Here is a 15,000-nt window from a genome sequence, read left to right as displayed (position 1 = left end):
AAGCGGCTTAGAAAATGTGTGTGTGTGTGTGTGTGTGTGATTGAAGTGTCATTACTGAGTGGAGAAAAAAACACAGTGAAATATGCTGAGTGTGCGCTGCTGTGAGTCGCCCTGTAAAGCCTGAAATAATCATTTAAAAGTCAGGGGTGTCTAATTTTTCACACCACATCATACATCTTTACAAATAACGTCACACACAGACTCTAAAAGAAGGTCCGGGTCGAAGTTTAGGCCTCAAATGATCTCAAACATTAACAGTATAATCAATATTATACTGACGACAATAGTTGATCATTCAGTCACATCCTTAGAAGACGCCCCTCGTCTTCAAACACTCTTTCAGAGAACTTATTACTTATTTTACTCACGCTCTTTGTGTTGTCTTTCCTTGCCCTACCTTTCCGTCTCTGTGCGTATTTCTTATATCACACGGTTAACTGCCTAACCATTCCGTTGGCTGTTAGTACAAATTACCCTGTGAACTACATTATTTCTACAACAGCTCAGCAATTCATGAAATTATGTAGATCGAACATGAAGGTAGGTGTTTCTAATAAAGTGGCCAGTGAGTTAAGGCACAAGTTGTGAGTTTCCAATAAAGTGGCCAGTTAGTGGAAGCACAAAGTGGGTGTTTCTAATAAAATGGCCAGTTATTTGAAGCACAAAGTGGCCAGTGAGTGGAATCACAAGGTACGTGTTTCTAATAAAGTGGCCAGTTAGTGGAAGCACAAGTTGTGAGTTTCTAATAAAGTGGCCAGTTATTTGAAGCACAAAGTGGCCAGTGAGTGGAATCACAAGTGAGTGTTTCCAATAAAGCGGTCAGTCAGTGTATAGACTTTTAGGAATGAAACATGAGCCCTCTCTCGTTTCCAATAATTGTCCATTTCTCTTCTTCTCCTTTTTCCCTGCATCATTTTCCCACTCTTCTCCTCCTGTCCTTCCATTTCTCTCCTCCAGTCCCCTCTCCTCCCCCTCCGCTAGTCCAAAATTCGGCCGCAACACCTTGCCTCGGAAACAGGACAGGTAAAGGTGTCTGTGTGCTACCCGCTGCTGACTAACACACCTGTGTCTTGTGTGTGCGCACACGCATGAGAGTGATTGCAGTTTCTTTATTCTTGCACTGTTGCTCTTCTGGCGCCACCTGGTGGCTGATTTTCCTTAAAGCTCAAAATCACATGTACACAATTTTCCTCTTACGCTGAATGTGGCTGATCAGCCGAGATGCGTTTGGCATCTAAAGTTTGCCTCTTACTGTTGTTTACAAACGGATACTACTGTGTTTAGCTGCGGTTATTGATGACAGTGAGTGTTAGATAACAGAAACCACACAATCAAGTCTATCAGAGATCAATGGACACATACGACCCACCACGTCTCGGCTGATCAACTGCGTTTGGTGAAATGTGATTTTTGGTTGAACTGTCGCTTTAATGCCGCACTAATCAGAACTAAAGCACTGAGTTCTACCCCAAGCTGTGTGTGTGTGTGTGTGTGTGTGTGTGTGACATGAAAAAAATCATAGTTATAATAATAATGTAAATATTAGAAATTAAATATAATGACAGACCCCACCCCTCCTTTTCTTTCCCTCTCTTTTCCAATCCCTCTGTCATCCGTCCGTCTGTCTGCCCCTCTCTCAGCGACTCCTACAGTGATAGGAACACGCTGCCTAAAAAGGGCCTCAGGTACAGGACTGCTGTCAGCACCTGCTAATGCTAACCACGCTAACACACAGTGTCTGCCTTTTTCTTTCATTCAGTCGTCCGTCTCTCTCCTTCATTCTACCCCTTTCTTTTTTCTCCCTGTCTATCTATTTCTCATAATCTCTTTCTCTGTTCTCTCTTTCCTTTCCGCCTTTTCTTCCTTTCTTTCTTTTTGTCAGTCCCTCTGCTTTTCCCTATCTCTTCTTTCTTTCTTTCTTTCTTTCTTTCTTTCTTTCTTTCTTTCTTTCTTTCCATCCCTCTTTTTCTCTTTAACTCTTTTGTCCTCTTCTTTCTCGCCTTGCTCACTTCACACACACACACACACACTCTCTGTCTCTCTGTCTGTCTCTCTCTCTTCCTCTCTCTCTCTCTCTCTCTCTCTCTGTCTCTCTCTCTCTCTGTCTCTCTCTCTCTCTCTCTCTGTCTCTCTGTCTGTCTCTCTCTCTTCCTCTCTCTCTCTCTCTGTCTCTCTGTCTGTCTCTCTCTCTTCCTCTCTCTCTCTCTCTCTCTCTCTCTCTCTCTCTCTCTCTCTCTGTCTCTCTCTCTCTCTCTCTCTGTCTCTCTGTCTGTCTCTCTCTCTTCCTCTCTCTCTCTCTCTCTCTCTCTCTCTCTCTCTGTCTCTCTCTCTTCCTCTCTCTCTCTCTCTCTCTCTCTGTCTCTGTCTCTCTCTCTTCCTCTCTCTCTCTCTCTCTCTGTCTCTCTGTCTGTCTCTCTCTCTTCCTCTCTCTCTCTCTCTCTCTCTCTCTGTCTCTCTCTCTCTCTCTGTCTCTCTCTCTCTCTCTCTCTCTGTCTCTCTGTCTGTCTCTCTCTCTTCCTCTCTCTCTCTCTCTTCCTCTCTCTCTCTCTGTCTCTCTGTCTGTCTCTCTCTCTTCCTCTCTCTCTCTCTCTCTCTCTCTCTGTCTCTCTGTCTGTCTCTCTCTCTTCCTCTCTCTCTCTCTCTCTCTCTCTCTCTCTGTCTCTCTCTCTCTCTCTGTCTCTCTCTCTCTCTCTCTCTCTCTCTCTCTGTCTCTCTGTCTGTCTCTCTCTCTTCCTCTCTCTCTCTCTCTCTCTCTCTCTGTCTCTGTCTCTCTCTCTTCCTCTCTCTCTCTCTCTCTCTCTCTCTGTCTCTCTGTCTGTCTCTCTCTCTTCCTCTCTCTCTCTCTCTCTCTCTCTCTCTCTCTCTCTCTCTCTCTCTCTCTCTCTCTCTCTCTCTCTCTCTCTCTGTCTCTCTGTCTGTCTCTCTCTCTTCCTCTCTCTCTCTCTCTTCCTCTCTCTCTCTCTCTCTGTCTCTCTCTCTCTCTCTGTCTCTCTCTCTCTTCCTCTCTCTCTCTCTCTCTCTCACTGTGTTGGCAGTACATGCTCTGCTATATGTTGTTATCTCTAAGCACTGTTTTTGCTTCTGTGCTTTTTTGCACTATTCTGTGTGTGTGTGTGTGTGTGTGTGTGTGTGTGTGTGTGTGTGTGTGTGTGTGTGTGTGTGAGAAATGGGGGTCACTGTATCGGTACATTATTCACTGTATCACTTTGCGTTTTGCCTTATTGTTGTCACATCTGCTCCTCCTGCGGCTTCAGTTTAAACGAGCTGCTCGTCTGTGTTTGCTGATGTCGCTGCTTAATGTTTGGCAATACAAGATGCAATGAAGTCACTGTGGGTTTTACTGTGAATGAATCATTTAAAATGAAATATTAGTGCGTATTAAGCGCTAATGTTATATCATTATGATTCTGATTGGTCGGTGTGTGTGATGTGTCTCCTGTAGGTACACCCCCTCAGCGCAGCTGCGGCAGGAGGAGGCTCGTGACTGGCTGCGCTCTCACTCCACCAGCGGCCTGCAGGACTCGGCCAGTAACTCTCCTTTCTCCACCTGCTCCAGCCTGACCTCGCCCTCCGGAACACGCTTCAACTTCACTCAGCTCGGTACCAACCCGCACAGAACACCACACACTGATTACAAATCAGCTTTCAGAGGACATAAAGGGGAACTCCACCCATTTTTCAAAGTAGTTTCTCCATAATTCAGTGTGTGAGAGATTCAGATGGTTCGGTGTGAAATGGTTCAGACGTCTTTACAGTGGTGGTGATGGGAACCAGGCGTCGCCATGACTACAACACAGATATAGACCATACAAAACCACCAGTTAGTGCTGGTGGTAATCATGATTAACTGAATGTTTTGCCTCAGTTACGATTATAAAGATTGAATGATTATTTTTTGTTTTAGTTGTTTGTTTGTTTTTGCGGTCATAGTTCATTGACAAGGTGAACTGTAAATTTGCTCTGTGTATCTTCACGTGATCTTCACGTCAATCTGAGTCGACATTCGTCATAATTCCTTGCTGCTGAGGCCTAATACACATTTGGGGTGTACTGCTGTTACTATTACTGTACAAAAATTAGAGAGACTCCTCCAAAACACCTTCTCGTTTAAGGTAGCCGAACGCGGCCGTAGGAGAATGAGGCCGCTGCGTCGAAGAACAGTTAAAAGTCTGAAATCAAAGTTTAAAGTATCTGAGGACAAGAACCAAAGAAGTGGCCACGGCCTTTTTAGGGTGAGCTAGAACACATTCTGGCTGATGAGCCCAGCTGTCAGTCAGTGAAGCTTCACGATGGCTCCTGTGCTGCTGGACAGCACATGGACACACAGAGGGAAAGGATTAAAAGAATTTTTAAAAATTGAAATAACCAACAGGGCCAAGATTACATCGGTTAGAGGTTCTGAGTGTCGGTTTAGATTACTTTTCGATTAATCGCCCAGCCTGACCACCAATTAACCTACACATGTCTTCTGAGTTTTATATGGAATGCTGATGATGGAAAACAGTGGAAAATCTGGAATAATGAGTTTTCTTTGGGGACTATTTTGCCGCACAGCGCCCTGCATGTCTCCCTCCACCATGAATGGAGTTGAAGTTCTCTAAACTCTCATAAAACAGCGTCTCAGTCATCAGGCAGTGAATTCAGAACCAGTTCATGTAGGAACTTTCTGTGAGGAGCTTTTAGAGGGACGTCTGGTTCCTATCACCACCACTGTGAGGAGCTTTTAGAGGGGGACGTCTGGTTCCATTCACCACCGTTATGAACAGATCTGACTTGGTTTCTCTTAAACCACCCCTAACGACTCTGTTTACATCTTAGTCATTTAATTATGCAGAAACTTTGAAACATTAGTGGAGTTTCCCTTTAACTGTCCTGACTTTTGTCAGAACAGCCTAAAGCGCAAATGTAGATTTACAGAAAAACTGCAGTTTGCTATAAAGTGTCCGTGTTTTTCATGTTTCATGTTTGCAGCCAGTCCCACCACAGCGGCGCAGATAAACCTGGCCAGCCTGCGCAACAACAGCCTGACCAATCAGGACAGTGTGCTGGACGTCTGCGGAGACACCCGTCTTCGGAACTCTTGCATGTCTCTGGACGAGAAAACGCGAACCATGAGCCGCTCCGCTTCGTTCAGAGATGGATTTGAGGAAGGTAAGAGAGAGTTCAGTAAACAACTGAAGGGTTAAATCAAGAAAAGAGCAGCTGGAGTTTAAGATCTCTGCTGCAGCTCAGCGCTGCCAAGAACACTCAACAAATTCAGAGCAGATGCTCTTATTCAGGCTTGTCCACTCAGAGAACTTATCCTAGCTAGTACAGATATGTTAGAGTCCAAACTACCCTTGAGCTCAAACGCTGCCCCAAAACAAAAGCCAGAGCTGATAACTAGAAAGATACAGAATTAAAGGGGACCTGCTGTTCTCATTTTCAGTGTTCATTCTTTTATTTTTGGGCTCTACTAGAATAGATCCACAGCTTCAGTTTTCCGAAAACACATTATTTACCCCATACTCTCTATTCACCCTCTGTTTGAAACGCCCTGTTGGAGCGCCTGTGCCTTTAAGCCCCATTTCCCGACGAGCCCAGTGTGCTCTAATTGGTCAGCTCGCCCACTCTTTTATTGCTCCTCCATGTTCTGCCCCTGTCCTGCAGTCTGCAGACAGACCCTTCTCACCTGAGCAGCTGTAAACTCCGCTGTGGCTGCTTCTCCAGCAGCGCTGGCTCTGCCAGATCAGTTTGATCCAGAGTCGATCCTGAAAGTCCGGTCAGTGTCTTTTCCAGACAGCTGCAACACTGAACACACTGTTCCTCCTCCAGTACCCACTGTGCACTGTGAGGGTGCCGAGCTCGTCGGTAGGCAGGCAGTAAGGACTGTGTTACGAGATGGAGTCATCTTGTAACAAAGGAAAAGGGCTGGAATTCCAACAAGGCGTATCGTGCAGCTGAAAAAAAGTTTCTGTGGGAGTCTCACCCTCTGAAGGGAACTCTGAGTTTTGATATTTTCCAGAACGTTTACATGCACAACAGATACAACACACGAAAGTAAAGAGAAAAATCTGGAGAACAAAATAGGTCCCACACAGCATTAGTGCAATTCAGTACATTTCAATAAGTGCTAGATTAGTGCTGATTAAAGTTCTTCAGTAAGCGATCAAAGAAAATGAGGGATTTGCTGTGGGAGCTCTTGAAGCTTGAAGCTGAGATTCGGATCAAGTTTTGGCCGTTACCATCAGAAAGCAGGGGGCTGGTCCACATTTGGCTTTGTAGGCATCAGGATTTTAAATCTACAGCTTCAGGAAACTATTAGAGCAGCGGAGTGACATGAGTGATGGCAAGGAGAGCCCAGCTGCTGCATTCTGGATCAGCTGAAGGACCTGCTGGCTCACAGAATAAGACCAGCTAGGAGAGAGACTTGGCTTAGAGAGAGTAGAGTAATCAAGCCTCGAAATGGCAAAAGACCACCAGCAGAGCTCAGACTGTAATGTTAGACTGCATGAAATAACAAGCTCCAAAACATCATCCATCACCATGATCATCATTATCATCACACTGCTGAGAGAGAATAGCACTGAACGCTGAGTGGAGTGTGTGTAAGAACGGATTCATTAAATACATCATCCCACAGACCACTGTTCACTGAAAGAGAGTGAGAGAGAGAGAGAGAGAGACAGAGAGAGAGAGAGAGAGAGTGTTAATTATAGAAGTAGATCAGGGAGGAACATGTGATTACTGAGAGATAATTGTGTCCTGTCTTGTCCTGTCCCTTCCTTTCATTTCCTTTTTTATTACTTTTTTTTATTCCTTTCCTTTTCTTCTCCTTTCTTTTGCGTTCTTGTCCCATCTTGTTTCGTTAGATCCTTTCATGTCCTTTACTTTCCTTTTTCATGCCTTTGTTCCTTTTCCTTGTCTTTCCTGTCCCATTCTTTCATTTCCTATACCTTCCTGTCCTCATCATCATAATCATCATCATCATCGTTAACCGCTTAGTCCAGTTGGGAGAGCAAAGGATCCCAGATGACCCTGTTCCCCGCAACTTCCTCCAGCTCACCGGGAGGCGTCCGGGGTGGGGGATTGGGATCAGATGCCCGAACCACCTCAGCTGGCTTCTCTCAATGCAGAGGAGTAGCGGCTCTACTCCGAGCTCCTCCCAGTTGGCCAAGCTCCTCACCCTATCAAATAGAGTGTAGCTGCCACCCTGCGAAGGAAGCTCATTTCCGCCGCTTGTATTCGCGATCTCGTTCTTTTGGTCATTACCCACAGCTCATGACCACAGATGAGGGTCGGGATGTAGACCGATCGGTAAACAGAGAGATTCACCTTATGGCTCAGCTCCTCTTCACCACTACAGTCCGGTACAGTGACCGCATTACTGCTGCCGCCTGTTGCAGCCTGCGGCCGATCTCACGATCCCTCTTCCCATCACTATTGAACAAGACCCCGAGATACTTAAACTCCTCCACCTGGGGCAGGTCCTTATCCCTTACCTGGAGAGGGCATGCCATCCTTTTCTGGGCTAAGACCATGGACTCAGATTTGGAGGTGCTGATCCGCATACCAACCGCTTCACACGCAGCTGTAAACTGCTCCAGTGAGCGCTGGAGGGATCCATGTGATTCAGCCAAAAGAACAACATCATCTGCAAATAGCAGAGACGCCACCCTCCGGCCTCCACTCATAATGCCCTCCTGACCCCGGCTACGCCCTGACACCCTGTCCATGAATATCACAAACAGGAGTGGAGACAGGGCACAACCCTGCTCAATGCTAACACTGAAAGAGTCCGATTTAGTGCTGAGTATACGAACAAAGCTCTCACTCTGGGAATACAGAGGTTGAATGCCCTGGAGTAGTAGCCCTGGCACCCCATACTGCTGGAGGACCTCCCACAAGATATCTAGGGGAACACGGTCGTAAGCCTTCTCCAAGTTCACAAAACACAGGTAGACTAGGTTGGCAAACTCCCAAGCCCCCTCAACAATCCATGAGAGGGTAAAAAGCTGGTCCGTTGTTCTACGGCCAGGACGGAATCCGCATTGTGCCTCCTCAATCTAAGATTCAACTATCGGTCAAAGTCTCCTTTCCAGCACCTTGGCACAAACTTTCCTACGGAGGCTGAGCAGTGTGATACCCCAATAGTTGGCACATATCCTCTGGTCCCCTTTCTAAAAAATAGCTTACCAGCTACCTCAGTGGCCTCCACCAGGGAAATGGAGCTTGACGCGCCAGAAGCCTCCCATAAGGGAGGCATTTCTCCCAGATTAAGGAGTTCCTCAAAGTGCTCCTTCAACCGACTGACAATATCCTCATTTGAAGTCAGAGTTTCTCCACCCTTGCCGGATACAGCTTGGGTGAGTCTTAGGATAGTTGTCTAGAACCTCCTCAAGGTCGACTGAAAGTTTCTGCTGCAAGGGCCTAGACCGCCAAGGGCCTCCCTGTCATTGCCCACTGCCTATACCTGCACTGCACTGCTCCCCCATGCTGGACCTCGTGGGTGGTGGGCTCACATGGTCTCCCCACATTGCCTCTTCGGGCTGAGCCTGGCTGGGTTATGTGGGCTGCCCGGCCACCAGGCGCTTGCCGAGGGATGCTACCCCCAGGAATAGCTCTAGGGGTAGGTCCCGGTGACTCGGTCCCGGTGACCCTCTCCTGGGCATGGTACACGATCGTCTGTGTCTGTTTTTCATGGGATTGAGTTAGTCTGGGTCTTCACTCCAGACCTGTTCGCCCTGGGAGACCCTACCAGGAGCATATTGCTCCCGATGATTTAGCTCTGAAGATCCCAAGACCACACAAGCCCTTCCACCACGGCAAGGCCCCTCTCTTCTTCTCTCCTTTATTTTCTTTTCTTTCCTTTCCTTTTCTTTCTTTTTCTTTCCTCTTCTCCTTCTGGGGGCTCTGCTTAATCAGACACTCCAGACAGCCGTACTTGTGTGGGTGTGTGTGTGTGTGTGTGTGTGTGTGTGTGTATTTGTGTGTTTGGTTGGTTGAATGTGTCATATTTACTGTAGGGAGTAATTTGACACCACACCCCTCTGACACACACACACACACACACACACACACACACACACACACACACACACACACACACACACTATCTCTCTCTACCTCTGTTCCCTGAGTGAGGGGAGAGTATAATTGTAGGTTTGTAGAGGTTAATGTATGGTTTGAGTGTGTGTGTGGCCTCACACTGTACTCTTCATAACTTTATTAGTAAAAACTGAGCACAAACTTTATTAAATATTATTACAATTAATATGGAATAACACTGATTGCTGTTTGTATTGATTATTGAACATTGTTCAATGTGTTTATAATGAATGATAATATTATAATATAATGTTATAAATATGATATACTGCAGTTTAATCAGCACCTGCAGACTGACGCATCGTGTTTCTCTTTTCTCCTCCAGTTCACGGTTCCTCCCTCTCTTTGGTCTCCAGCACCTCCTCCATCTACTCAACGGTGAGTTCAACAACAGTGTCTGTGAGGTCACTCCTGTGTTTTTATTCACGTTATGGAGCTGAAAATGTCGGAAAACGGAAATCAGCTTCATGTGCTCAGATTCGGTAGAGACAAAGGAGCGTCTGTGCGCCGCGCTCGGAGATGTCACGCCAAACCAATAAAACATCAAATCTGTGCCACAGACAGGTCCACAGACAGTTTCACTGCAGACAGGAAAAGCCACATTATTAAAGGATCATATTAAAGAGACAAATTGATTAAAGGACCCACTTAAATGTAACTGCCCTTACCAAAAAAGTTAACTTAAGTTCAAGTATATTTCCCAAGTATACTTTTGTGGTAAGTATACTAATATCAGTGTACTACTAGTATACTTGTAGTGTGCTTAAATGTTTCTGTATACTTGTAAGTATAAGCCAAGTATACTTAAGTATAATTATAAGTATGAAAGTATATTGAAAGCATACTCATTTTCTAGATTAAAAAATTGATAGTAATAGCACACTTGAATAAACATCTTTTTTATAAAGGTGATCAGCCGAGACACGCGTGGCTGAGGGATTTCCCTCGTGGGCATGGGGTAATGTGGCTGACCAGGTAAAAGTGTCCCAAATCCAATTTTTTTTCAGGCTGTTACCGTGTATCACACGGCTGCAGCTCACTGCATTTAGGCATGTAGAGGTGGTCAAGACGACCTGCTGAAGTGCAGACCGAGCATCAGAACGGGGAAGAAAGGGGATTTAAGGGGCTTTGAACGTGGCGTGGTTGTTGGTGCCAGACGGGCTGGTCTGAGTATTTCAGAAACTGCTGATCTGCTGGGATTTTCACGCTCAACCATCTCTAGGGTTTACAGAGAACGGTCCAAAATAGAGGAAACATCCAGTGAGCGGTCAGTTGTGTGGACGAAAATGCCTTGTTGATGTGAGAGGTCAGAGGAGAATGGGCAGACTGGTTCCAGATGATAGAAAGGCAGCAGGAACTCAAATAACCAACCAGAATCTCTGAGGAACGTTTCCAACACCTTGTTGAAAGTCTGACACGAAGAATTAAAGCAGTTCTGAAGGTGAAAGGGGGTCCAACCTTTTACTAGCACGATGAGTGTACCTGTGTCACATACAAAGAAAAACATCAGATTTGGGCCACTTTTAATCTAATAGACTTGATTATGTGGTTTCTGACACTATATGACATACGCTGTGATTGACAGTTGTATACCATATAGTTTTGTGAATTTTTTCTATCTGTATATGTTATATGTAGGGGTGTATATATCTAAAGCTGTGTATATAATATATAGAGGTAGATAACAGTGTCAGAAACCACATGCCACATAACCACATCTGTTAGAGATACTGAACACCTCCACACAGTTTCAGACACGTGTGTGAGGATTTTTGCACCATGCTAATTGGTGGGCCATACATTTCCATTACTTGTTAGCTACGTCCATTTTCATTAGATTTTCACTAAACTGCTTAAACTGCCTCAGCCAGGCACATTAAGTCGTGCCCACGTGGAAAATCCCTCAGCCAGTTGTGGTTTGGGTTGAGTCCAGCTCTGCCACGCCCCTTTAAAAAGAAAGTACACTCACCTGTGGAGGTGGGGCTAAAGGTGTGTCCCCATTCACGCTGGAGGAAAGAGAGAGAGAGAGAGAGAGAGAGAGAGAGAGAGAGAGAGCGAGCGAGCAAAAGAGCAGTTACAGATGCAGTGGAAGAGTGAAGAAGCATACACACAGAGAGAGAGAGAGAGAGAGAGAGGAAAGAGGGAGAAAGAGAAGCAGTGAGTGAAAAGGAGGTAAGAAGGAAGAGAGAAAAGAAAAGAAACAGAATGAAGGAATGAAAGAGAAGTAGAAAAGAGACAAAAGAGAGAGAGAGAGAGAGATTGTGAAGATGATGGCTACTCTGTCTATCGGGGGAGCTGTGAGTGCGTGGAGGAATACGGTAAGACCTCACACAGATTTTATACCCTGAATCATGAACCATCATCACATCACTTTGGTTTAAATACATGATTTGTCTCACTGTATGCATGTATTTACATATTTATAACCATTATAACTGTAATTATTTCATGATATATAATTAAGTGTACCTGTAGTAATTCAGTCCTACAGTCTGACGGGACTGAGCGTGTTGAGTGTGTCAGTGTGCCGTGTTGGTAACACACCAAAACAGTGGTGTGTGCGTGTGTGCGTGCGTGTTTGTGTTTGTGTTTGTGTGTGTGTGTGTGTGTGTGTGTGTGTGTGTGTGTGTGTGTGTGTGTGTGTGTGTGTGTGTGTGTGCGCGTGCGTGTGTGTCTAGTAACCAATGCTTTCTTAACTGCACAAAACACACACATAGAAACAGTAGCAGACGAAGGAGACACAGGGTCATATTATCACTTAAACGTGTGTGTGTGTGTGTGTGTGTGTGTGTGTGTGTGTGTGTTGCTGGGCAATGCCATTGTTCCAGACATAACAATACATACCTACTATGAGAGAGAGAGAAAAGACAGAGACAGAGACACACAGAGAGAGAGAGAGAGAGAGAGAGAAAGAGAGAGAGGACAAAGAACAGCAGAGAACAGAGAGAGAGAGCAAGACAGAGCAGACAGAGAGAGTGAAGGAGAAGAGAGAGAGGTAGAAAGCACGGCCAGCAGAGAGAGAGAGAGTTACAGTGCTATACTTTCACAACATTCAGTATTAAATTATTTTTAATAATATTTAATAAATTATTAAATACATTATTTTTTAATAATAATACAGTTATAAACTCAACAGCTATAGTTGAACAATGCGTGAGGATCACTAACCAAGACTGTTATGAATGTCTTTAATACCAGTAATGATAATAAAAATAGAAGATAACAATAACACTAGTGATGTGTGTATAGCAGTCCAGCACAAGAGTGGATGTACGTATTTTACATGAACATTAATATAAACAAAAGCTGCGGCTATACGACGTGCCATTTAAAATACTCTACACTGTGCTGTTGTTTTACAGCATTGACTTCGCCCACAAAATAAACTGTATAAAACACAGCTAGTGTCACACACGGCAACATTGATGTGTTTAAATATGATATTTTGCACTAAATAATCACATCATTATCATCATTACTGTCTTTAAAAACACGAAGACGTTTTATTTATCATATTTTATTTTTTCCAGTGGTCGTAATCTTAGCACTGTAAGCTTCGGTCAGTATGGGGAGCAGTGCACTCACCGCTCCACCTCAAACTCCGCCTACCAGCTCACCAATTGGCTCATGAGCCGCTGAATGCAGTCAAAACATCTGCATTGAGCAGTGGTTCTGTATAGAACCATAAACATTCAAAGAACCGTTTGCATGCTGAAATTGTTGCATGGTGAAAGTTCTTCAGATTGATGGAGAATGTGATGTATGTGGTTCTACAAAGCGGCAAAAAGGGTTCTGCTGTTGTAAGCTTGGCATCGTAACAGTAGCAGAACACTTTTTGGTGCTGTGTAGAACACATTCTCCGTCAGTCTGAAGAACCACTTCACCATGCAGAGAACCATTCAAGCAGGCAACAGGTTCTATATAGAACCGTTGGGCCTCGTTCTCCAATGTCGTCCTAAGTTTGTTCTTAAGTGTGTTCTTGTGAAAGATCCTAAGAAGAAGTCTACGTCAGAATCATGACGTGTTCTTAAAGCGCAGAACTGTTCTCACCTCTGTGCTCTAGACTGTGTGTAGATTCTGTTCTTACCTCTTAGAGCTCAACTTAGTGAAAGTACAAATGTATTTACCTTCAAATGTCCTTAAGTATAAAGTAAAAGTACTAAAAGAGGAATTCTGGCTCTGAAATCTACTATATATCTATAATTTATCATAATATTGATCTGTAGGCGTCTGTTCATAAACATAAACCAGCCCAAACTCATTTACTATAAAATGAAATGGTGTTTGTAGAAATTCAGAAAAAAGCCGCGTCAGTCTCGACTGCATATGTGGACATATTTCTATATTGAGCTCTATTTACACAAAGTTAGGTTAGTTCATCATTTATGTTGAACAGACTCTCCCAAAGTTTTACGCTGCTGCGCTGACGTTGAACCGCGTGCTGCACTGGGTCGGTATGACCAACAGGTCAAAACCAGCTCTAAACAAAGTGACCGCTGGGCCCTGATTGGTGCTCTGGCTTTGCGCTTCTTTCGTTTTGACATGTTACGTTTTTATACACACAGAAACCAAAAGGAACGACAGATTTCTCAAAATGTAGGAGGAAAAAGTCGGATATTAGACTCTGAAATGTAGTGGAGTGAAAGGAAAAAGTCGCCCAGAACAGAGAAACTTCAGTACAGATACACCAAAAATACTAAAGTACAGAAACTAATTACATTTACTCAGTTACTCAGTTACTCAGGTACTCAGTTACTGTCCAGCACTGTTGATTACACCCACTATATATATTATAGCTGGTCTTATTCTGTGAGCCAGCAGGTCCTTCAGCTGATCCAGAATGCAGCAGCTGGGCTCTCCTTGCCATCACTCATGTCACTCCGCTGCTCTAATAGTTTCCTGAAGCTGTAGATTTAAAATCCTGATGCCTACAAAGCCAAACATGGACCAGCCCCCTGCTTTCTGATGGCAACGGCCAAAACTTGATCCGAATCTCAGGCCCTTCAAGCTTCAAGTGCTTCCACAGCAAGTCCCTCGTTGTCTTTGATCGCTTACTGAAGAACTTTAATGAGTGTTATAAAAAGGGCCTATTTTGCTCTCCAGATTTTTCTCTTTTCTTCAGTATATTGTATCTTTTTGTGCATGCAAACGTTCTGCGTCCCAAAGCTCCTGGTTTCCTCCAGAGGGAGAGACTCTCTCCCACAGAAACCACTTTTCTCAGTTACGTGAAACGCCTCGTTGGAATTCCAGCCCTTTCCCTTTAATAAAAGATGATTCCATCTCATAACACAGTCCTTACTGCCCGCCTTCCGCCGAGCTCGGCACCCTCACACAGCGCACAGTGGCAACTGGAGGACGACGAGTGTGTTCAGTGTTGTAGTGTGTGGAGAAGATGCTGACCGGACGTTCAGGATCGTCTCTGTATCGAACTAATCCGGCAGAACCGGCGCTGCTGGAGAAACAGCCACGGCGGAATTCCAGCTGCTCAGGAGAGAAGGGTCTGTCTGCAGACTGCAGGACAGGGGCGGAACGTGGAGGGCGGAAGCGCTCTGGAGGCTGAAGGCTCAGAACAGAGTTGGCAAGCTGACCTATCAGAGCACACGGGCTCATCAGGAGGCGGGGTTTAAAGTCACAGGAGCTCTAACAGAGCCTTTCAGACGATGAACAGTATGAGGAAAATATGGTTTCGGAGCACTGAAGCATCTGCATATGTTCTATTAGATCAAAATAAAATCACAGACATTGAAAACGAGCATAATGGGTCCTCTTTAAATGCCAGTAGTCCTAGTTTGTGGCAGTCTGTCTGTGGACTTTGCATTGGAGGATTAAGCCAAACGAGACACAATACAGGGAAAAAAGTGCAGCGACCTGGAAAAGACCTGCTTTTAGATTTAAAAGTGTGATATGTGTATA

The 15,000-nt window shown here is 44.8% G+C and overlaps 1 protein-coding gene across 9 annotated transcripts in view; it reads left to right on the top strand.

Moving 5' to 3' along the window:
- The window catches only part of nav2a (neuron navigator 2a), a 302,183-nt gene that overhangs the window by 260,710 nt on the left and 26,473 nt on the right, over positions 1 to 15,000 (top strand). For 5 of the 9 annotated variants that reach the window (XM_037545218.1, XM_037545219.1, XM_037545214.1 and 2 more), the window contains 5 exons: positions 958 to 1,023; positions 1,641 to 1,685; positions 3,443 to 3,600; positions 4,972 to 5,151; positions 9,413 to 9,465. In XM_037545218.1, the coding sequence (XP_037401115.1) occupies positions 958 to 1,023; positions 1,641 to 1,685; positions 3,443 to 3,600; positions 4,972 to 5,151; positions 9,413 to 9,465 (502 nt within the window). The remainder of the gene's footprint in view (positions 1 to 957; positions 1,024 to 1,640; positions 1,686 to 3,442; positions 3,601 to 4,971; positions 5,152 to 9,412; positions 9,466 to 15,000) is intronic. The other 4 variants (XM_037545220.1, XM_037545215.1, XM_037545213.1 and 1 more) reach the window with 3 other exon arrangements.

The sequence above is a fragment of the Pygocentrus nattereri genome, chromosome 15, assembly GCF_015220715.1.
Source record: "Pygocentrus nattereri isolate fPygNat1 chromosome 15, fPygNat1.pri, whole genome shotgun sequence".
In the NCBI taxonomy this organism is placed as follows: Eukaryota; Metazoa; Chordata; class Actinopteri; order Characiformes; family Serrasalmidae; genus Pygocentrus; species Pygocentrus nattereri.
Note: the sequence above shows the minus strand (reverse complement) of the source record. Positions and strands in the feature narration are given on the sequence as shown.